The 23040-nt window shown below is 35.8% G+C and overlaps 1 protein-coding gene across 2 annotated transcripts; it reads left to right on the top strand.

The window, feature by feature from the left end:
* The first annotated feature begins 311 nt into the window (after positions 1–311).
* Positions 312–9409, top strand: LOC136849863 (uncharacterized). 2 transcript variants are annotated; one of them, XM_067123366.1, is made up of 5 exons: positions 312–471; positions 3490–3736; positions 4696–4863; positions 5989–6168; positions 8481–9409. In XM_067123366.1, exons 2-5 carry the CDS (start codon positions 3529–3531, stop codon positions 8699–8701), a joined length of 777 nt encoding a protein of 258 aa, XP_066979467.1. In that variant the 5' UTR covers positions 312–471; positions 3490–3528; the 3' UTR covers positions 8702–9409. The 2 variants fall into 2 exon arrangements, with proteins under 2 accessions (XP_066979467.1, XP_066979457.1); XM_067123356.1 differs by lacking the exon at positions 312–471 and adding an exon at positions 491–683.
* Positions 9410–23040: the final 13631 nt, after the last annotated feature.

The raw sequence follows: 23040 nt of genomic DNA, 5'->3' as shown, positions 1-23040 counted from the left end.
TTTTTCATTAGATTGCCCAACCCACTGGCCTTTTCACTTAAATTGTCCTTTGAATGTAAAGGAAAGCTAACATCACTAGGCACATGTTCATCGTTACTCTTGGTGCATGAGGCTGATCAGAGTCATATCTGATTCTTTTTCTATCTAAAGGTACAGTTTTTTATTCCTACCGTTAGTTGGACCAAAGACTCAAATGAAGACAAGGCAGAAATGCATCGAAAAACCCTCATTACACAAAAAGGTGACCTCGAGCAGGAACTAAAGTTAGAGGAGGGAAAAGGAGGGCGAAACTCAGTTTGAATAACTACCGCGTAGTGCCTGTGAATGACTTGTATTTTGATTTGGTTTTAAAGAAAAGTAACAGTTCCTGCTGCAGTGAGTCAAGCTCTTTCAGTCGCGAGCAAGCCTCTCGTGACCCAGTGTACCAGTGATTGTTCCAGGTGTCATTTTCAATGAATTCGTAATCAAAAGGTTTGGTGACTGGCTTTGTACGATAATGGAAAATCTTCCAGACACCTTGTTTCCTGAAATAAGAATACTAATTTCCGCTCTAGTTTCCGCATATTCTTAAAATAAGAAGCTCAATGCATCAACGAATTTATTCTGCAGTGTGGTATTGATGACACAACCGCCCTAAAATGGAAGACTGCAGTATCTGCAAAAATACAAAACTGAGAAAAATGGTAGGTACTCCTTTGCCTTACTACTGATTTTGCAGATACTACAAATGAGACCCCCTAAATATTCTTGGAAAGCATTGAAGAATCATTCCGAAACTGCAGTAACTTGTGTATCAGTGTTACACGAGCCCAGTAGGTGCCATATCTCAATTTCGAAAATTTTGCAGATACTGCAGTTTTCCGTTTTAGGGCAGACAAGCTGCCTCGAAAAATTACTCCATAATTCAGTGAAGTCTTCCAGATTTGATGTTTGAAAGGAATATCATCATAACACAATGATATTTATACTTCCGTTCCGACCTCTTAATTTTCCTCTCGCGAATGCTCTTTGCTTTAACCACACGTCAAGTTTTCGCACTGAGACCACTGTTCATCGATTTACTAAAATTTTTCGAAAAACTGGAACTTACTTCTGCTGTCTCTCTCTCGCGTGATTCTCTGCTCAAATGCATATCACAAAGCGCAAGAGACTTTGCTTTCTAGTCAACGTAAAAGGTTAATTGCAAGCATTGCATCGTGCAAGGACTTGTTCATTGATCCGATGATTCCCTTTCAAAAGCGACGTCTCTGTCGAAGTTGAAGAAAATCACATTCATAGAGCGAGAGACGAGGTTTTCTAAAAGGTTAAAATCTCATCAGCTCTATTCTTCTTAACTTCAACTTCAAGACGAGCAATATAAGCTTTTCATAATGAACGAGGAGATGAACTATAAGCAGAAAGAGCATTATAACGTTAAATGATTGGAGTAGTGGGTGCAAATGACTGATAAATAATTTTTACTCTAATCATAATAATAAGTTTTTATAAACGGTTTCGGGAAAGAGCAAAGGACTAAAGATATTTAAGTACACAAGATACGTTGCAGTGAATACGATGCTATTTGAGGCTTCAAGAAAAAAAAAAAGCCTTTCCTAGAAAATTCAAACACACACATATAATATGTAAATAAATATATATATATATATATATATATATACATATATATATATAAATATTTATATATATAAATATTTGAATATATATATATATATATATATATATATATAGATATATATATGTATTAAAATGTTCTTTTTTCACAAATGTGATATAAGATTTACAATGAAATCCAGGTTATCAAAAACGTCTGACGCATCAAAAATATACTTATGCACAAAACCTGAAGCTTTCGTCCAACTGCTTTGTTTCCTGAATTGTCTCTTATACCCAATTTTAGAGAACAAGTCCACAGTGGTTGGACGAAAGCTTAAAGTTTGTGTATATAAATATTCTTAATATGCTATAAGTTTTTGTGCCATGGATTTCATTGTGGATCTTACTTATATATCTATATATATATATATATATATATATATATAATATATATATATATATATAATATATATACAGTATATATATATATACATATATATATATATATATATATATATATATATATATATATATATATATATATATATATGGTAAAATCCATAATGACATTCATGTTACAAAACGTAGTGTATTAAAATATAAATGTACAAATCTTATAGCTTCCGTCCAACTGCTGTGGACCTGATCACTAAAATAGAGTATAATATTATACAACTCGGGAAAGAAAGTTAAGCAGGAAACCATACATACAAACAATACAGAAATTTAAAAAGTTAATGAGGTTGTTGGGCCCCTTGTCAATTCTAAAACTCTTCGAGACCTTCTCGGCGGAAGAAACCTTGAGTCTTCCGCTAGAGAGCCAACGAGGTGATTTTGTTCTAAATTATGACTTTGATTTTGGAAGGAATTTACCTGACTAGATACATTTCTAAAATTACGAACAACCGCACATTTACAAATTTCTTCGCTCATAATATTATTTTAAAAAATGCCCAAGTTTCCATCAAAGGTATTGTTTACGTAATGAGGGTGCCTTCAATACATCCTCTGGTGGATCTGTCCAGGCATTTATACACAATTAGACCATTTTTAAAACTTATATTCTATGATCCCTTTCCACGGCGTGTCGAGCTAATGAGCTATAATATTCGCCAATTTACATGCTGGAATATGTTCATTTTTGCGTTTACCAAACTAACTTGTGTGGTTTTTTTTTTTTGCCATGATATGAATAAATGTCTTGATCTTGTTTCTACCAGTATAAAGGGATAACCATACGAATCCAGGTAAAAAAAAAAGTCACAAGAAAAAAGTCACAGGAAAAACTTCACAGGAAAAAAGTCACAGAAAAAAGTCACAGGGAAAAAGCCACAGAAAAAAGTCACAGGAAAAAAGTCACAGGGAAAAAGTCACACTAATCTTTCCTAGATAGTGACTCCCCGAGGATTTGAACCCGGTATGTATCCACCTTTGCGGCGTGTTTAGTACAAGCCCTTTGGGGATTTCCGTTTAAGCATAAACAAAAGACTGTAAATATCAAAAAGATAATGACCCCCCAAAAATTGTGAATTTTTCCCCTGTGACTTTATTACCGGCCACCATGAATTAATGTGAGTTTTGTTCCTGTGACTTTTTGCCCTAGCCAAAACTGTGACTTTTTTTCCTATGACTTTATTACCGGCCGGCCACCAACCATACGTCATAAATTTAGGCCAATAAACCAAATCGAATGATTAACGTCTTTGTTTCAATATGATTGACTGGGTTCTGTTTCTGTCTCTATTATGCAACTTACTGAGTTTGTTTTGCTCGCTCTATGCAGTGTCATCGCAGTGAAAGAATAAATGACGAACATCAATCGACACTACTTTGTAGTCACGTAACTTGTGTTGTTCTCTTACGTTTGAAAGTCTGTCTCTTCTTGAATAATTACAGGTGGGAACCTGCACTGAATGCCAGATTGACGAGGTTACAATGGCAGACTCTAACAAGTGCCGTTTGCTGCTACAAGCAGTGGTTGTACTGCTTTCCTTATTCGGACTAGTTATTCGAGGAATCGTCACTGCAATGCCTGGACCTAGTGTCTATTACATAGAAGATTCAGAGAAGCAATTTTTTATGGCTCCAAACCTGACAATTCCCCAACAGAATGCAACGCATGTTTTGCCAGGATTTAGTCGTTGTAAGTATTCTAGATGCGCATGTATATCTATCTATCTCTCTATCTATATAAACACACACACATATAGATAGATAGATAGATGTTGTTACCATCCTGTATATACTTTACACAAGTTCTGAATCTCTTCTCTCCTTACATGTCATTGTTTGCTCTATACATTTAGATTTACATGGAGTCTGTTAAAATGCACATTTCTGCAAGTTTAGTCTACTCATTTACTGTTCCTCTTATCATTTGTGTTAGTATCCTTAAGACTATCGCTAATCCTCTAACGCATCTTCCAATATCCAGCCTCAGAGTAACTTATGCTTCAAGATGAGACAAGAATGAGTATAACATCACGACAAGCAGCGTCACATTTGATGACCAATGTTAAATATCGCTTATCGCAGCTCTGGCCCCAGGAAAGACAGGAGCCACAATGGCCTAATGACTGAAGGGTTACTTAAAGTCTTTTCTGTCGCGTTTGACAACATTGAAAAGCTTAAGTCTTCTACGTCTTGTGCTAAAGTCATATTGTATTTTAATTAAAGATTTATTTTTGGAACGAATGCATACAGGGCATCACTTACAATTGCTGTAACTTATTGTGACCTGCACTTACCCTACCCAAAGCCTAGCCTACTACAAGCACCTACTCTTAGCTGTTACTACCAGACCTCCTTTTTTCGTTGCAATACATCACCTGGTTTTTTGGATAATAAAATTTCATTGATAGAAATGTATCTCGATAAGCCATCAAAATAAATGAGAAGCCGAATTTTCTGTTAACAACCGAAACCTTTATAGTATTGCTTTGTAGAAATAAATATGTAATTACTTTTTATTGCCTTGCATTACAGTTATCTTAATACAGTATAAACACAAACTAAACAGCTAGCTAATGAGACAGTGAGCTTCTTAACTATTGTTAAATTCCAAACACGATTTTTGATGCATACATAAACGTTTACCTTAAGGTGAGTGCCAATATCTCTGCTTTGCCCGAGGCCCCACTGCGTGTCAAGCTTGGTCATTGGTCACGGTGTCAGGACAAGTGAGTTCTTCGGAATGTCGGCTCATAAACGTTGGTCCGGAGAGCACAGATCTCCTTTCTGATCCAAACGCCACTTACTACTTCAAGAAATGTGAGTACTCTTGTGTTAGCAACATTAATCTGGCCCTAGTTACCTTGTTTAGTGGTTCTTTTAGTTGTCCCTCTGATTTTTAGTATCTTGGTGACGTCGATGCGTTGATGTTCTGTTTCTGCTCGTTTCTGAAGAGCAAGAATCCTTTTATCTACAAGAGATCAAAATCAGGACGTCTCATGATATCAGGTGGAACTCTCTATGAAACTAGAGCCAACAAAAAGAAAGGTTTTGGTCTGTTTTTTTAATATAGGAACTCAATGAAAGGAACAGTCTTGCTTCCTATTAATTTTATGAGTCGGCTAAGAAAACTAATTTCGCTATACTATGAATTTGTATCACTTTTCCAAATGAATGTACTTCCTTGCTGTATTTTTAAACCTTGTCATTTTCAACATCATTTAATTAGTCATACAATGTCTTGGATATATGTTAAATGTGATAGTGATTTTAAAACTTGTTTGTAGAGCCTTTTTTGTACAGTCCAGACAGATCAGAATAAGAAATTTCTTTTGTCAGTTGAGTCAAAAGAGATGAAGCCCTCTTACTTATCCAAGAATTGCTTCTCACTTATGTCCAGAATTACCTTAACCTCGTGGTAGGGTTTTATTGGCACCTATACCGGAGTCTCTTAACTCCAGACATGCAGTTGAAAGGCTGTGAAGATGATCAGTTGTTTTAGTATTTTTTTTTTTCACCCAATTATTTCAAAGGTCATTTAAATCCGGCATTTACGAGAGCCTCTTAGTGATGACCTAAAACTTTCATTCTCTGTGTTTACTAGTTGAATTATTTAAGAAAATGAGGTAAACATTTTATTTTCTACTCGTGTATGTAGAATCTTCACAGATATTTTATGTGGGACACTGAAGAGGCTCTTACAGCCATTTATTTCTTACATTGAAAAGCATGCTCAGGTTGGAAGAATTGCCTGTTTTTTTGAGTCTTAGAAGAGTGTTCCTGGAAAGTGCTAAGTACCCACTGTACAGCACAAGTCGTGAACAAGTGAAAAGTAGACAGTAAGAGGACTTTTTTTTTTTTACTCTCTGATAAGGAAGTAATGCAATATGACACCTTTCTGTATCATCTTTCTCTCACAGTAGTGTTTCTCAATTCTGTACACAGCTAGCGTTTTGGGCACATACTCTTGGCAACAGGACAAACTCTTCTACGTCGCCCTCAATGGAAAATACTATTCTGATGCTGCAAGAGCTCGCTGCGCCAAGATTCCCGGCCACAGGCTGATCATCGTCAAATCCAGGGAAACCTTTAACTTCTTTGCCAATCTTTCGAGGTTCAATGACGGTGGGTGAATTTCAATTTGATTATTTTTTCATTACTCTTAGACTCAGTACAAAATAAAAGCCACATTACTGATATCACAGGAAGAGAGAGACTGCTATGAGTAAAATGAAATTAATTAAAATACATTAGACCAAACATTTGGTGCTCCAGCCGATATATACCGAAGTCATAGCTTTTGTGAAAGCAAATCAATGAATATGATTATGATATGTGGGCTGTGTTATTTGTTATGTGCAAAATAAACTCAAAATTTTTAGTATTAGTAGTCCTCAAATTTACATTGTTAATTATATATATATATACATTACATACATATATATATATATATATATATATATTTTGCACACACACATATATATATATATATATATATATATATATTATTGATTTTAAATCTCGAAAAGGATAAAAAAGTGTTGATTATACGAAGAAAGTTTCAGCCACGAAGGAAAAGGGAAACATCTGAGATGTTAGTATTTTCGTCTTATTACCAAGACGTGGTCACAGCAACTAAAGATGCAGTTGATGTGACCACGTCTTGGTAATAAGACGAAAGTACCTAGCACCTCCATTGTTTCACTTTCCTTTGTGGCTGAAACTTTGTTCGTATAATCACGTTTTTACCTTTTTCGAGATTTAAAATCAAACACACACACACATATATATACAGTATATATATGCATATATATATATATATATATATATATATAATAACAAATGTAAATTTGAGGACTACTACCATGAAAATTTTGAGTTTCTTTTGCACCAAAGAAATAACACAGCCCATATATTCATAATCATCACACAAATATATACAAATATATATATATACTTTATATATATATATATATATATATATATATATATACAGTATATACAGTATATATACATATATATATATATATATATATACATGTGTGTGTGTCTCACCTTTTAAATTTCAACCCGGGATGAAATGAAGTTTGAAGGTGTTAGTCTTCCAGTACTGGAGATAAGGTTTAGTACTAAGCCTTTGTTCTCTTAAATCCCGGTTGACACCCACCACTATATCGTCAGCATTTCGTAGGTCACTCTATGCCCCCTGCAGGTTTTTTTTTTTTTTTTTGACCTTTAAACTTTCTACTCAACTGTTTTGCGGTAAACACGTGATCCACGCAATTTCCTTCTATATACCCACAATGCTCTTTCCCTCTGAACCTCCTGTCATCTTTCTTGCTTTCTCCTTAAACTTTTATTATTCAATTTTCCCGGTCTGCTCGATGTTATGCCCCTATACTCCCTGGAGCCACCCCTATTGCCCTTCTCATTGCACAAAATAATATATTTTCCTTTCACCGAATCCTTTAGAAAAATTTCCTTATCCAGACCTACCTAACAAGGCAGGGTCAGTCCCTCAATCCCACCTAATCTCACCCGTAACTGAATTAATTCCTGGTCACTTCATTTTCTTGTCCCTATTATTTTTACCTTTTCTTCTTCCTTATTTCCTCGATACTCATTTTTGCCATATTCTCTACTCTTGCATCATTAAGATCTGCCTCTCTTCTCTGTATATATTTTAAATCTCGAAAAAGGTAAAAAAGTGTTGATTATACGAAGAAAGTTTCAGCCACGAAGGAAAAGGGAAGCAACTGAGATGCTAAGTATTTTCGTCTTATTACCGAGACGTGGTCACAGCAACTAAAGATATGCAGTTGCTGTGACCACGTCTTGGTAATAAGACGAAAGTGCTTAGCACCTCCAACACACTTTCAACATTTTCACTCCATTCCCTCTGGACACCATCTTTGCCTCTGGATGTTTACGATCATTTGCGCTTTACCCGTTCCGTTTAATCTCCTCTCTACATATTTATAGTACAGATTCTCCTTTTAAAAAAAAAACATTTACTTTGATCTATCGGTGTGTGCTTAATTTTTTCATAGCCTTCTATTCCGTTCCACTTTCCTCTTGACTTCTTTAGACAATCCTCTCTCTTGTCTTGCAACTGGAATCTCATTTTACTCTTCTTCATGAAAACCGATATATATTCCCAGCTTTGCCTTTATTGTTTCTATTCCTTACTCTTCCCTTCCTCTCCTCATCAGGGATCGCCAATCACGGCTTGGCTTTTAGGGCACACTGTACTTTGCTCTGTGTCTTTGTCTTTGGCACGAGCTGTTTGCTTCTACCTATTACTTTTCATCTATCCCCTTTGGTTTCATGGCATTTAGCTGTCCAACTTCTTGAATTTTATCTTGTTTCAGTTTTTTCCCCCCTCTCATATGGTCTCCCAGCTTTGATGGAATGTTCCTTATTTTTCGTTTTTTCAGTACCTTTTTGGGTGTCAGACCTTCGCAAGATCGCACTGGGAGATTACAAGTGGGGAGACGGCAGCAACATTTCCGTGACCAACGGACTTTTTCGAATCGACGAAGGCCTCAGCAGCAACGTCTTTATTTCCTGGAGTATGAAGATCGACGACTCGCTTGAAAAGAGAGACGGTCCTTACAGGGCACTTTGCCAAGCAAACCCTCTCGGAATAGAGTGGTAAAGAGCAATTGGAAAAGAAAAACTAATGGAAACAAATGCTCTACGAAAGGTGATCAAAGAAAAGGAAAAGAAAGAAGTAACAAAATGTAGAAAATTCTTTTTTTACAAGTAAAGCATTATTTCACAGGTGTTTACATATTGATGTTCCTACAATGTAGGTCAGATTCCACACTGGTTGCTTTATTGTCACAAATTTAGTTTACGGTGAAATTTTCTGGGCATATCCCCATCAGGCTATCAGGTGTTTCTTATCAACGATTCTTTGTCAAAAGTAAATTTCGCTCTTGGCAAAAGTTTGGATAAATAACGTTATGCAGTTCAACATATTTTTAGATGCAGCAGCGAAAATGCAAAACTTAATTTTCGGGCAATTTGAAATGACATAGGTTACTTGAAGAGTGAGAATTTACGATGTTTCGACGTCAGGATCCAGGAAGCATTGATAACGTGTTCGAAAATACACTTCGGCATTTTAGAGCAAATTCTTCTACCTAGGATTTATCTCTCTGAACGCTTGATTAATTTGCAAACTTTTGACATATTTATTATGTGTCCCCTATGCTATATTATAAGCACAGAAAGTATTATGCATTAAGAACACAAATCATTTTAAGGTTTGTACAGCTTAGTGATTTTAAATCCTTAGATATTAATGGAAAGCGGTTAATACTGGTTGGAAGAGTTGCAATGATCAAGTGTTTGTGCACAATGGGGAAGGGAGAACTGGTTAATGGCCCGGGACTGCGTATCCGGACCTTCTTGCTTATCAGAAATGGCAGTACTTCTAAGTGGAATTGAAGAACACACCAACACACACCCCCTTTACGCATATATCAGCACATGAATGTATGTATGTATGTATGTGTGTATATGCCTGTGATACAAAACATACAAAAGTGAAATAGTGAGTAATGGAAAGGAAGAAAAAAGAATGACAGAAAGTAAGTAGGCAGTCTGTCTCACACTACCCAAGGACCGCAGTAATAATAAGCAGTGAGACCCACAGTGTGTGTACGGGTAAATAATGAACGAACAGCACCGTCGGTCCACTGCAGGGAAGCAATACTTCAATCACTGAATCATGCTGCCAAGACCTCACCACATCCTGCACTTTGCACAAGACCAGTCGTGTAACTTCTCAGCACAGTTGACTTTCCAGTGTCTTTCAAATGATCTCTTGTATCACAACGAGGTAAAAAGAAATAAAGGTCTATGGTTGACCCAGAATGCAGCCTGTGAGTTTCTACAACTTGTTCTGGTGACAGAATCTCTACGTGACTCTGAGTACAACAGGAGTCAAGACTATTTTAATAAAGCCCACCTCTATCCCAAATGTAGGCTTTTTGGACAGTTTTATGATTTGACAAGTATTTTTTGTAACTGATGACGCTTCAGAGTTTGGTACAGGCGAAGAATAATTGAAGCGTAATTATTAGAAGCTAAAATCCCTTCAGTTTTAAATTATCAACATTATTGATTTTACTATCCTACATGATGTTTACCTACGCTAGAGTTGTCAAAATCACATCAGATTATTTCTTAATAAATTAGCAACAGCTGTCGTTGTTTTATTCACATCCTAAATTATATTCAAGTATTTTTTTTTTTAACAAACTTGTATGCTTTGATAATAAAATCTTCCATTAAGTTTCACCCATATAAGCACTGACTGAGGAGAATCACAGCGCTATGATAATTGAGAGGAAATATAGGAGGAGGAGGAAGAGGAGAAGGAGGAGGAGGAGGAAGTGAAGGAGGAGAAGGAGGAGGAGGAGGAGGAGGAGGTGAAACCAGAAACAGCATAAAATGTAGAGAAGACTTTCATTCAATACTCATCTGCTTTACCTTCTGAATGAAAGAAAATTAGTCAGAATAATAAGTCACCTATCTCACCTACCCCGGCATGAAGCATTTCCAACATCATAACTAAATGGTAAGTTGGCAGTGTTTTGCACAGAACCTGAATTCAGGAGTATGCGCAACAAGGTCGATGTCAGCTTCTACCTCTCTTGATAGCCGAGTGGTCAAAGTCGACTTTTGATCGTCCAATTGTTGTTATTCCATTCATTATCATTTCACTCGTGTTCACATATTAATTTGTAACCATGGATGTTGTCAAATGCTTGGTTTGACATAACTCTATTAGGTCGATCCTTCTCAGACCTCCAGAAGGGCTTCACACCATCACACCGTAAGCATCGATAAATGGAAAGCATCTTATTTTCGGTTCTTTGGCTTACCAAGTCTCGTTAATGTCTATAAACAAACAGCAGAGAAACCATACCAATTTCTAATGATGCACGTTGTTAACAATCTTTGGGATGAACATAATACTGGGCCAGTAATATACCAACGTACAAACAAAATGGGCAATTCAAGGATTCTGTTCCACCTTCTGAAGAAAGTATGCAACAGTGGACACTAACTTAAGGCAACATTATTTATAATTGTGGTTGTTGGTCCTGAATACGAGAGAATATTTCTTAGGTACAAGCCTAAAGATCTAATAACTTGAAAGCAACCTTCCACACAGAAAATACTCATTTTGAAAAGTAGGAAATTAATTAAGGCAAAAAAGAGAAATCAAATCTTGTAAGTAAATGGACATAGAAAAGTTTTATTTTCGAATACATTGTGGACAGGCAACTTGTGATGAACAGACCAGAGTTCTTATTAAGCACGAACACGAGGAATATTGCCGCCATTGGGTCTTGTTCAAACTTTTTTCATTAAAACTCACTCGATACTTCACCGACTACATTTCAAAAGTTTGTAGCGTTATTTCTTTTTTTTTTTGGCTCGTTGTAAATATTCTATTCATTCTGTGTAAATAATTATAAAGACTTGTCTAATATATAGTTGTTCGCTGTTACAGTAACAATATATACATATACAGTATACTCGTATATATATATATATATATATATATATATATATGAAAAGAATATTTACAACGAACTCCAAAAAGAAACACTACAAAGGTTTGAAACTTTGATGAAATATCGATTGAGTTTTAATTAACAAATCTGAATTCGGTCGACTTTCGACTGTATATATATATATATATATATATATATATATATATATAATATCTTCCGTATTTTCTAACAATTCGTCTCTTAGTCGTCAGCTTAAGCGGGAGATTGGCAGCGAGCAGAGATGTCATGTCACATTTGAACAAGGGGTAGGTCTAAAAAACCCCCAGGTCACCCGATTTGGGGGTAGAACAATACCGCTCTTCAAGCCACCCCACAGTACGATTTGTGGGGGTGTCAGGCAGCCGTTAGGGAATCGTTAATTTAACAAGGGCGAATGCGGGAAAAAACGGGCTACTGTTTTGAACCTTGGGACTTAGCTATAAGGTCTCTTACTGTATGAACCTATTACTGGTTTTGGGAATTGCTTTCAGATCATAGCTATGCCTCTGTTGTTCGCCTCAAAGATACCCCAAGACGCCGAGCCTTTCCCTGGGCGAGACTACACCGTCAAACGCTTCGCTGCAGCCAAAGGCAGCACGCTAAAAGCGCCTCATCTGCTTCTCGTCATACTGGCAGGACTGCAATCGCCAGAATATCCAGATCTGCTGCAAGAGCTCTGCAACGAACAGGTTGAGGTACATCTATGAATGCAAACTCCCCGCCAGTTTCTGTTTCTTCCCCTGAATTTCTCTCCATACTTTCATTATTTCCGACTTTTCCCTCTCCTAAACAAAGCCCCCTTTGTTCAATCAAACCTACCAACAAAGCAGCCCATGATTCGCCCTCATGACTTGTCCTAAGCTCAAATTAAAGCAATTTAGTGATCAGAATTAGATCATTCCCACCATAGTGTTAACCAAGGGCTAATTAATTCTAATTGATCATTCCTCCATGGTGTTTATTTCAATTCTATGCGAGAGAAACTCCTTATTTTGGAATGCTAACCTGGAATTCTCTTCCAGAAATCCTGCTACTCTGCTCCCATGAGGTCGAACCGAGCCTTGTGAATCAATTCCACTTAGAAGTACTGCCATTTCTGATAAGCAAGAAGGTCCGGATACGCAGTCCCGGGCCATTAACCAGTTCTCCCTTCCCCATTGTGCACAAACACTTGATCATTGCAACTCTTCCAACCAGTATTAACCGCTTTCCATCGAGAGATTTACTATCCATTGTCTTATATTGTTTCACATTATATGTGATTTGATAAAAATCCCCTAACATTCCTCCAACAGGCCCAAGAACGTAAGAATATGTATATCTATATATGGGTGCGGCATAAGTAACGCCCTTTTTAATTTTATATCTTATAATGTATATTTTCTTTATTATTTTCTTTAATTAATTTGCTAAATCTTCATTTTTTCAGATATTTTATACAACCGTGAGATTAACAAAGGAACAGAGAGTAAAAGCAATTCAATTGTACTATCAAAACAATAAAAATGTTGCTGAAACCGCAAGATTGTTATCAGCTGAATTTAACATCCCAAGGTGCAAAGCCGAAATATCACAAGCTTCATTAGAAAATTTGAATCCACAGGAAGTGTAAGTGATGCTCAAAGAGCGGTAGGCCAGTTGTTGCAACAAGCTTAGAAAAGTCCAATGAACTACAAGAATCGTTGCTGCGTTCTCTCAAAACCAGTAGGCGTCTTTTCTGCAGAGTTAGCAATTAGTATTTGTGTTGAAAATTATGTTGGAAACCGAAGCTAAAGATTATACCTATATATTCCACATATATTATATTAATTTTAACATGCAGCAATACATGCAATTTTTGTGAAATCTTTATGACTAAAGTTAATGAAGATGTAACCTTCCACAAGACATGGTGGTCACTTATGAAGCAACCTTTAAGTTAAATGGATATATCAATCGCCATAATTGTGTGTATTATATAATGATAATATCATGTCATCTTGAAAAGGATATTAATTTATAATTTAAACAGTTTGGGCCACGCCATTTCTTGCACTGGATTAATAGGGGCCGATATTCTTGGAAAGTACTGTATAATCATATATATATATTATTTATGCATGATAAAACGGAATTTTTTGAAAAGTTGAAAATAGTTTTCATTTGTAATTTATTTTCACAGTCCAGATGGAGCACCTCCCCGTTATGGGATAAGAGCTAGGGAATGGTTAAATGAAATACAATTTTGAAGGTAGATGGATAGGACGAAGAGGACCAGTTGAATGGCCATCACTTCACCAGACCTAACACCACCGGACTTTTTTTTGTGGGGTGTATTAAAAGATCAGCGTCCAATCTTAAGGGGATTAAATTTTTTTATAATTCAGAATTATGTTTTTTTTATGTCAGATAAATTTCATGAAATTACCATTGAAATGCGTCAAAAGTTTTGTAAAAGTGCTGGTAGAGTTCAGAATTGTATGGAACATCAAGGAACATTTGAACATCTCAAATGAATGACTAAATTCTAAAACTATATCTTTTGTAACTTTTATTTTTTTAAATTTGGTTTGATTTCATTTAATTGAACATTATTAAACTGAATAAGCGTTATATTAATTTTGTTAATATATTATATTCATCTATTAACCTGTGGCAATACATTCATGTTCAAAAAATAAAGGATAATCAAAAAATATGGCTTTAATTTTGTTCCAGTAAACAAAGGGCGTTACTTATACTTTAACCCTGTAATATATATATATTTGCGATATATATATATATATAAAAAAGAGTTTATATATATAGAGCGCATATATATATTATATATGTATAAACCTATATTTATGAGCGTACACACACAAGAATTACACATATATATATATATATATATATATATATATATATATATATATATAATATATATATACATATATATATATGTATATATATATATAAATATATATTTATATATATATATCATATAATATTATATATATATACGCAAGTCGTAAAATTGATTTATTTGGGTGCATAATAAATGAATTACAAGTTGTAGTTCTCACCAGTTACTAGGTTACATTTACGTCTAAGAATATAAAGCTTTGAAGCTGTACACTTCCTTTCTGAAGTCATTAGCTATCCAATAACGAATGCTTTGCTGTGGATATTTAAGAAAGAAGAGACTTTTAATGACATGAAAACAGCAAAAGTTATGAAAATGCCACGACGAGTTGGCTGATATCTTATTTTTCCTGTCATTGTGACGACACTGGGTAGAGTGAGCAGAAATAAGTCAATATGTTACGTAGCCAGATATGGAAGACTAACCCATCCTTCTGGAACAAAGATGCTAACCACTGGATTTTCCTAATTTCGCCAAATTTGTTACTTGTTTGGTTAACCGTATATGCTGGTGGAAACAAGATCGTAGCCTCGTGGTTCATGTCCGTGTAGTATACAACTGGTCAAGCTGTTACGGTAACACGACGTCGAAGTCTAGCCACCAACGTGACATTGTTCTGTCACTCCGGATGCGGGTTCGATTCGTACTACGGACATTAGAATTACTTTCTATTCTTGCATTTGGATTTAAGTGTTGAGAATTCGAGATTTAGAGGATATTGTGGTTATGGCAAACATTTATAATATATATATATTGTTGTATATTAATATATATTTATATATATATATATATATATATATATATATATATATATATATATTCACGTATCTAAAATCATATTTCTTCACTTGTTTAATGAAATTGGAGTCTAATCTTCGTCGTATATTTTACCCGCCTCCCACCAGTATCCAGTATCAATATATATAACTACACTTGTCTGAAATCTAAGCTTCGTTGTATATATCACGCCCCCGCCCCCAATATCCAGGAGAAACGCTTAGAGCTTCCTACTCAAAGTTCTTGCACTCAAATTACAAGAAAATCGCTTAGAAATTACTTACAAGTCAGTTGGGCTTCTCCTGTGGCCGGTGGAACCTCGTCCGTCAAACAATGATTATAATATCCTTCTCTTTCGTCAGGAATGTCCTCTTCGAAGCGAGAATGTCGGGACACTGAACATTTGCATAAGCAATGAATCTCTTTGTAATGAATTTGTTTGGTTACCAAGAGACCAAACTTTCAGTCCCTGGCACAAAAACTTTTGGCCCAGAATCACGTGAGGGTCAATCCGTAGAATTAGTTTTCATAACGCCACCTCCAACATTCTTAATGGATTAGAGTAGATCTCACCCCTCCGCACTTCTTGGAGAGAAGTACGCAACGAATTTGACAGAATTCGCCGGTTATTAACAAACACCGGTTACGCAGATCGTGTTATCGAAACTGCGACGAAAAAAAGGAATCGACGAATTCTCCCAACCGATCCCAACGACGGCGGAGGAGAACATGATCGTTACATGCCGCTCAGGTGTCGCGAGTTCGCGCCTCCCCCGAGGCGATGAAAAAATCAGTCTCTGTATCATGATCAGTTACCGCAGCAGTGTGGGGTCTGCAGTGGGAGGTTGAAATCAATATTCTTTGGAAGCTTGAATTTCAAGTCAGTGGCCCCTGTGCGCTTGTTCCTTGTAAATAGGTTTCATCTACCGAAATAATAATAATAATAATAATAATAATAATAATAATAATAATAATAATACATAGTAATATATTTACTATATAATTGTGGATTTTTATTACTCAGATTGTTTTTCACGAAATTGTGAATCTATTAGCAATACTAATAATAATAATTTATCATCGCCTGCATTATGGGTCTACGTTTAACGAGGGATGCCGGACTCTACGATGAATCATTATAATAGGGGCACAACACCTAGGGCCCCTTACAAGAAATTTAAAGCAATACCGAAAACCTAACTTGGTAGCAGCCCCAGCAATGAAAAACACCCCCGCTTCCGTGGGACCGAATTTGTATGAAAGTGGTGTATGAATTCATATGCCCAGAGGAGATGTCTAAATCTCACAGCAAAACCTACATCGGACACACTACTACGACCCTTCGGAGGCGAACGCTGGCCCACAGAAACCAAGGGTCCATGCGCCAGCATTTTATTGATACGCGTGACAGGAAGCCCATCCCTACAAAAATCGATCGAAGGCGCCCAGGTCGTCCATAAAGAGAGCAACTATGGCCGTCTTTTAATAGCGGAAGCGGTAAGCATCGCCCAACTAAAAACCGACTCTTGATACCCAACAAGAGTCGGATCGCATGCTCAAGAAATACAAGTGCCCAGGGAAGCACAAGTAACACCTCGCATGTCACTGAGGCCTCGCCCGACGCGAAGCCCGGACTGTGTCTAGTGGGTGATATCTGCGAATTATGCTTTGTATATATACACATATAATTTTTGTAACTTTCATATAAACTCATACCGTTTATTATACATGATTAGATAACCTTTGTCAAACATTGTTGATTCTTTGCGAGTTCTCTCAAACAAGCACTTAAAAATTTCATACACAACTAATAAGTAGATCCTAAAACACTGTTTTGTAATTAGAATATTCATTCCATATATGAAAGTTGTACCTAAAGTTTTCGACCCCAAAAAGTGGTTCATCCTTTTCATCCCTGGACCATTCACAGCTTAGGCATACGTTCCCTCCTCACGGAGGGACAAAATTATTGTAAAAGCAGATTGTCGTGACGGAAAACAATAAATGAAGAAAGAAAGAAGTTTGTGCGTTCTTCACCGAAGATTGACGCATGAGAATCGAAAAAAACTTCGACGATATGAAGGGTCCAGCAAAAAACTTATTGATGCCACTAAATATAAATATTTATGCGTGCATTATACTGTATACGTATATATATACATATATATATATATATATATATATATATATATATATATATATATATATATATATATATATATATATATATATATATATAGATATTTATATAGTCTAAAATTTTTTTATATATTTACAAAAGCCAGTGTCTGTCTCTTATTCACAAAATTAATTACAAGTAGTTCTCACCAATTCCTAGAGGATATATTCTTCAGAAACTAAAATGGTTCCCTCTAACGAATGCTTTGATTTTACAACAATCAACTTTTAAAATGGATGGTTTAGTAATGCCTCTCAGTACGAGACCTACGCTAGTCCATTAGGAAAATTGGCGGAGACATTATGAAAACTAACTTCAGAACGCTAATTGACCCTCACGTGCTTCTCGGCCAAAAGTTTCACGCAGGAGTGAAAAGTTTGGTCTCTTGGTAACCAAAAGACTCGTTGCAAACGCTACATTGCTTATGAAAATATGCATTCCCCCGACAGTCTTGCTTCGAAGAGGACATTCCTGACGAAGGAGAAGGAAATTATAGTCGTTGTGCGAAGGACGAGATTTTCTAAGAGACTAAAATCTAACTAGAAACATTCCGGTCAACATCAGGTAGAGCCGGCCACAGGAGACGCCTAACCAACTTGTAAGTAACTTTGAAAACGGTCTTCTTGAAATTTGAGTGCAAGAACATTGGAGTAGGAAACTCTTAAGTGTTTCTCCTGGATGTTTTCATCAAAAATATTGGATAAACATTGGCAAGACTACCCTCTCACCTTAGCTTTAACTTCTTCACTACTCGCTAATAGAAATGATTTCGTCAGTAACATATTTCAGTTATAAATATTACTTTTGTTACGTATTAATACACATTTAATACACACTCATATAAATGCATACATACACACACACACACACACACATATATATATATATATATATATATATATATATATATATATATATATATATATATATATATATATATATATATATATATACATATATATATATATATATATATATATATATATATATATATATATATATATATATATATATATATAAAATAATTATGAATATATATATAGACTCTGGTCTTGTTTCCTGCAGTATATGGTTAACTAAACAAGTAATAAATTTGGCCAAATTAGGAAAATCCGGTGGTCAGCATCTTTGTTCCAGAAGGATGGATTAGTCTTCCAATTCTGGCTACATAACTTATTGATTTCTTTCTGCTCACTCTATTCAGTGTCATCACAATGAAAGGGAAAATAAAAGATATTGACCAACGTGACTTGGCATTTTCATAACTTTTGCTGTTTTCATGTAATTAAAAGTCTCGTCCTTCTTAAATATTTACAGGTGGTAACTACCCTGAATGCAGGCTCTCTGAAGTTGCAATGGCAGACTCTTACAAGTGCCAATTCGTGCTACAAGCAGTGATTGTATTGCTTTTCTTCTTCGGGCTAGTAACTCGAGGAATTGTAACGGCAGTTCCTGGACCTAGTGTCTATTACAATGAAGGTTCGGTGAAGGAATTTTTCATGGCTCCAAACCTGACTTTTCGCCAAAGGGATGTAAAATTTGTTTTTCCCAGTTACAACCCTTGTAAGTATTTTACGAGTGATGACATACATGTGTATATTGTACAAGATATACTTAATGCATTTTAGTTATTTTGGCCTCCATAGACGACATTGTTTACTCTGCTGGAACACTTAGTTCTTTATGTTTAGGCTACTTATTTGCTGTTTTTCCTAACACTTTCATTATATTTAGCATCCTTGTTACTCTTACAAAACTCGGCACTTCATCCAAAATCCAACCCCACGGTCACTATCGAGTCATTTTCGATAGCATTCATTTTCGATGGTATTTGGCTCAGAAAAGAGACCAAAATACGCACCATGTGACTTGGAACATCACAGGCAGCGAACAAATTCAAACACCACCCCAGGACGGCCAGGACTTACAAAGACTTGGTGACTGGATATGTTAATTAAGATTATTACTTGCTTTCGTGACAGCTTTGTGAAACTTAATTTCCCTGCGTCTTACACTAACGTCAGTACTTAGCTAGAGCAAAGATTTTAAGGAGGCGTGCACATTCCAGGATCAATTAGTGTTGCTGTTACCCATCACATCCCAGAGTAACGCTCGCAAAGCCTAACTTGCCACATGCATCTTTCCTCACCTTGGGCTTTACCATCAAAGCCCCATCTCCATTTACATCTTCAATGTCCTGGCAACCTGATTTTTAATGAAAAAATAGCACGTCACACACGATATATTTTCTGGTAGACAATCACTCAGCGAGAGCCCAAAATCGATATTCACTGCCGAAACCATACGATCTCTTCTTACAGAAATATGCTTCGTTTATATTTATTGAACAAACATATATTTGGTTTTAATTTTTTTTTTTTAAGAATCTGAACAGTTGGCCAATCAGCCACAAGGGCTATTAACCACTGTCAAATTCCAACCAAGATTCTTGATGAGTGAACCAACTTGTATCCCAAGGTGAGTGCAGAGATATGTGCTTTGCCCGAGGCCCTACCGTTTGTCAAGCTTGGTCGGTCAAGGTGCTAACACCACCAGAGGATTCTTGGGAATGTCGGATTACAAGCCTCGGGCCAGAGAACACAGATCTCCTTCCTGATCCAGACGCCACTTACTACTTCAGGAAATGTGAGTACTCTTGTTTGCAACTGTCGTTTGTCCTAGTTGTATAGTTTGGTGTTCACTGAACTCTCTCTCTCTCATTTTTGTATGTTGATGACCGTCGAAGCGTTCATATTCTTTTTGAAAGGGAAACAATCTTGTTATTTATGAGAAATCCAAAATATGTGGACGATTCATGATCTCAGGTGAAGCCTTCCCTTCCATGAACAATACGCGAAGAAAGATAATTTCTGAGGCTTGGCTGTATCTCGATGTGGAAACTTTAACCGTAAAAACTTTTGGTTTGTAAAAGCTTACTCGTCATATTTGAGAAACCTAGCTCTCTTCACAACTTTTCTTTTTCTTTCCTGATATCAGTATACTTCTTGAGATCGCTTAAACGCTCCCTCCTTTTGGATATTGATTAACTAATCAATATGATAACTATGATCCTGCTTAGAATTCACCTACATTCGAAACTTTTTGCAGAGCCTATCTTGTACAGTCGAGACAGACCAGCATGAAGAAATTTTATTTGAGTCAAAATGCCTTATTACTGTCTCAGTTGCATTTTATAGATATTACATTGGACATGGCTGTCAAGAGCTGTTTGACCGTTGTTGTCACCACTTCTTCAGGATCTGCATTCCAGTCAAACAACTGAAAGAATGGGAAGAGTTGTTGTTTTTATTATTTCCGCAACAACTTCATCCTAAAAAATATAATGTAAATCCGGGCGGTAGTCAGTATCTTAGTGAAGACTAAAACGCGTTCTTTTGACTGTTTTTACACAATGAATCGTTGAAAAAATTTTAGGAACTTCTACTGTCAAGGAGATTTTAATTAATTTTGGTGAGGAAAGACATATTCATGGGCGAAGAAGTGTCTGTATTTTAAAAATTTTAGAAATATCCCAGGAAAATGCTGAATACGATTAATGCAGCACTACTCGTGAGCCTGTAAACAGTAGACAGAAGAAGGGCTTTTATTACTTTCGCCAAATTAAGGAGATAACTCAGTATGACACTTTTCTGTACCCTCTCTCTCTCTCACAGTAATGTCTCTCATTTCTGTACGCAGCAAGCGTATTAGTCACATACTCGTGGCAACCAGACAAACTCCTCTACGTCGCTCTCCAAGGAACTTACTTCTCTGTTTCAGCAAGAGCTCGCTGCGCCAGGATTCCTGGCCACAGGCTGATCATCGTCAAATCTGCAGAAACCTACCAGTTTTTTGCCAGTCTTTCGAGATTGAATGACCGTGAGTAAATTCCCCTTGTGAAGATTATTCCCATTACTCAGTCAGCTTCTAATGCCTGCATCATAGGAATTTGGCGAAAGATTACTGTTAGTAAAGTGAACTGACTTAAAATACACTAGACCACCATATGCTGCACCAGCAGATTTTTTAAATTTTGTTACAAAATTAAAATCTACCAAATTAAAACTGGTGAAACTCCCAATGTCGTATGTCATTCTTTTCTACTTAACGTCGTATATATATATATATATATATATATATATATATATATATATATATATATATATATATATATATTATATATATACAATCATGAAGCTACAAATGTCGTAATATCGAAATTCACGCTACCTCGGTATATCTCCGTTGGAGAATTGTCGCCGAAGGAATTTATATAAGTGATAAATGAATTGGAATCGTGGGGACACGAACCACGACGAAAGCCTATTCAGCGACTCCAGTTGACGTAAACCATTGAGCCATCCCCACGATTCCAATTCATTTTATCACTTATATAAATTCCCCTTCGACAATTCTCCGGAGATATACCGAGGTAGCGTAATTTCGATATTAAGCGACATTTGTAGCTTCATGATTGTATATAAATCACAGTGTGATAAAATTTCATATATATATATATATATATATATATATATATATATATATATATATATATATATATATATATATGTATGACAGTTGCATGAATATTTGTCATAATTTCCATGATTTTTGTCTACAGTCTATTTCCTCTTGCTATATAGGAGCTATAAGGAACTAGGCGAGTCTTACCTTTCTTTGTTCACCAACACATTGCTACATTCTAATTTCCGAAATATAAATTTGGTTTTTTCTAAATGTAACGTACTTGCAGACTCCTTATTAGTGACGCTGTATTTGATTTTTGTTTTTTTTTTTACTTTCATTTCATGCCAGGGTTGAGGCAATATGACAAATAGGTTTTGGTTTCAGTATCATACAATGGAGTTAGTCGTTCCTTCAGCTTTAATTGACTGTTTTCGTCATTACAGGATGTTCCTTTCTATTTGTCTTTCAAGAATGTTCCTTTCTTTTCGTCTTTTAAGAATGTTCCTTTCTTTAGTTCTTTTCTGAATGTTCCTTTCTTTTCGTCTTTTCAGAAAGTTCCTTTCTTTAGTTCTTTTCAGACTGTTCCTTTCTTTTTGTCTTTTCATAATGTTCCTTTTTTGTCTTTTCAGAGTGTTCCTTTCTTTTCATCTTTTCAGAATGTTCCTTTCTTTTCATCATTTCAGACTGTTCGTTTCTTTTTGTCTTTTCGGAATGTTCTTTTCTTTCTGTCTTTTCATAATGTTCCTTTCTTTCTTTTTGTCTGTTCAGAATGTTCCTTTCTTTACCTTTTTTCAAAATGTTCCTTTCTTTAGGTCTTTTCAAAATGTTCCCTTCTTTTCGTCATTTCAGAACGTTCCTTTCTTTTCGTCTTTTCAGGATGTTCCCTTCTATTCGTATTTTCAGAATGTTCGTTTCCTTTCGTCTTTTCAGAATGTTCCTTTCTTTTCGTCTTTTCAGAATGTTCCTTTCTTAAGGTTTTTTCAGAATGTTCCTTTCTTTTCGTCTTTTCAGAATGTTACTTTCTTTTCGTCTTTTCTGAATGTTCCTTTCTTTTCGTCTTTTCAGAATGTTCCTCTGTTTTCGTCTTTTCAGAATGTTCCTTTCTTTAAGTCTTT

This window comes from Macrobrachium rosenbergii, chromosome 2 (genome assembly GCF_040412425.1).
Source record: "Macrobrachium rosenbergii isolate ZJJX-2024 chromosome 2, ASM4041242v1, whole genome shotgun sequence".
In the NCBI taxonomy this organism is placed as follows: domain Eukaryota; kingdom Metazoa; phylum Arthropoda; class Malacostraca; order Decapoda; family Palaemonidae; genus Macrobrachium; species Macrobrachium rosenbergii.
The sequence above is the reverse complement of the archived record's forward strand: the minus strand, read 5'-3'. Positions and strand labels throughout refer to the sequence as shown.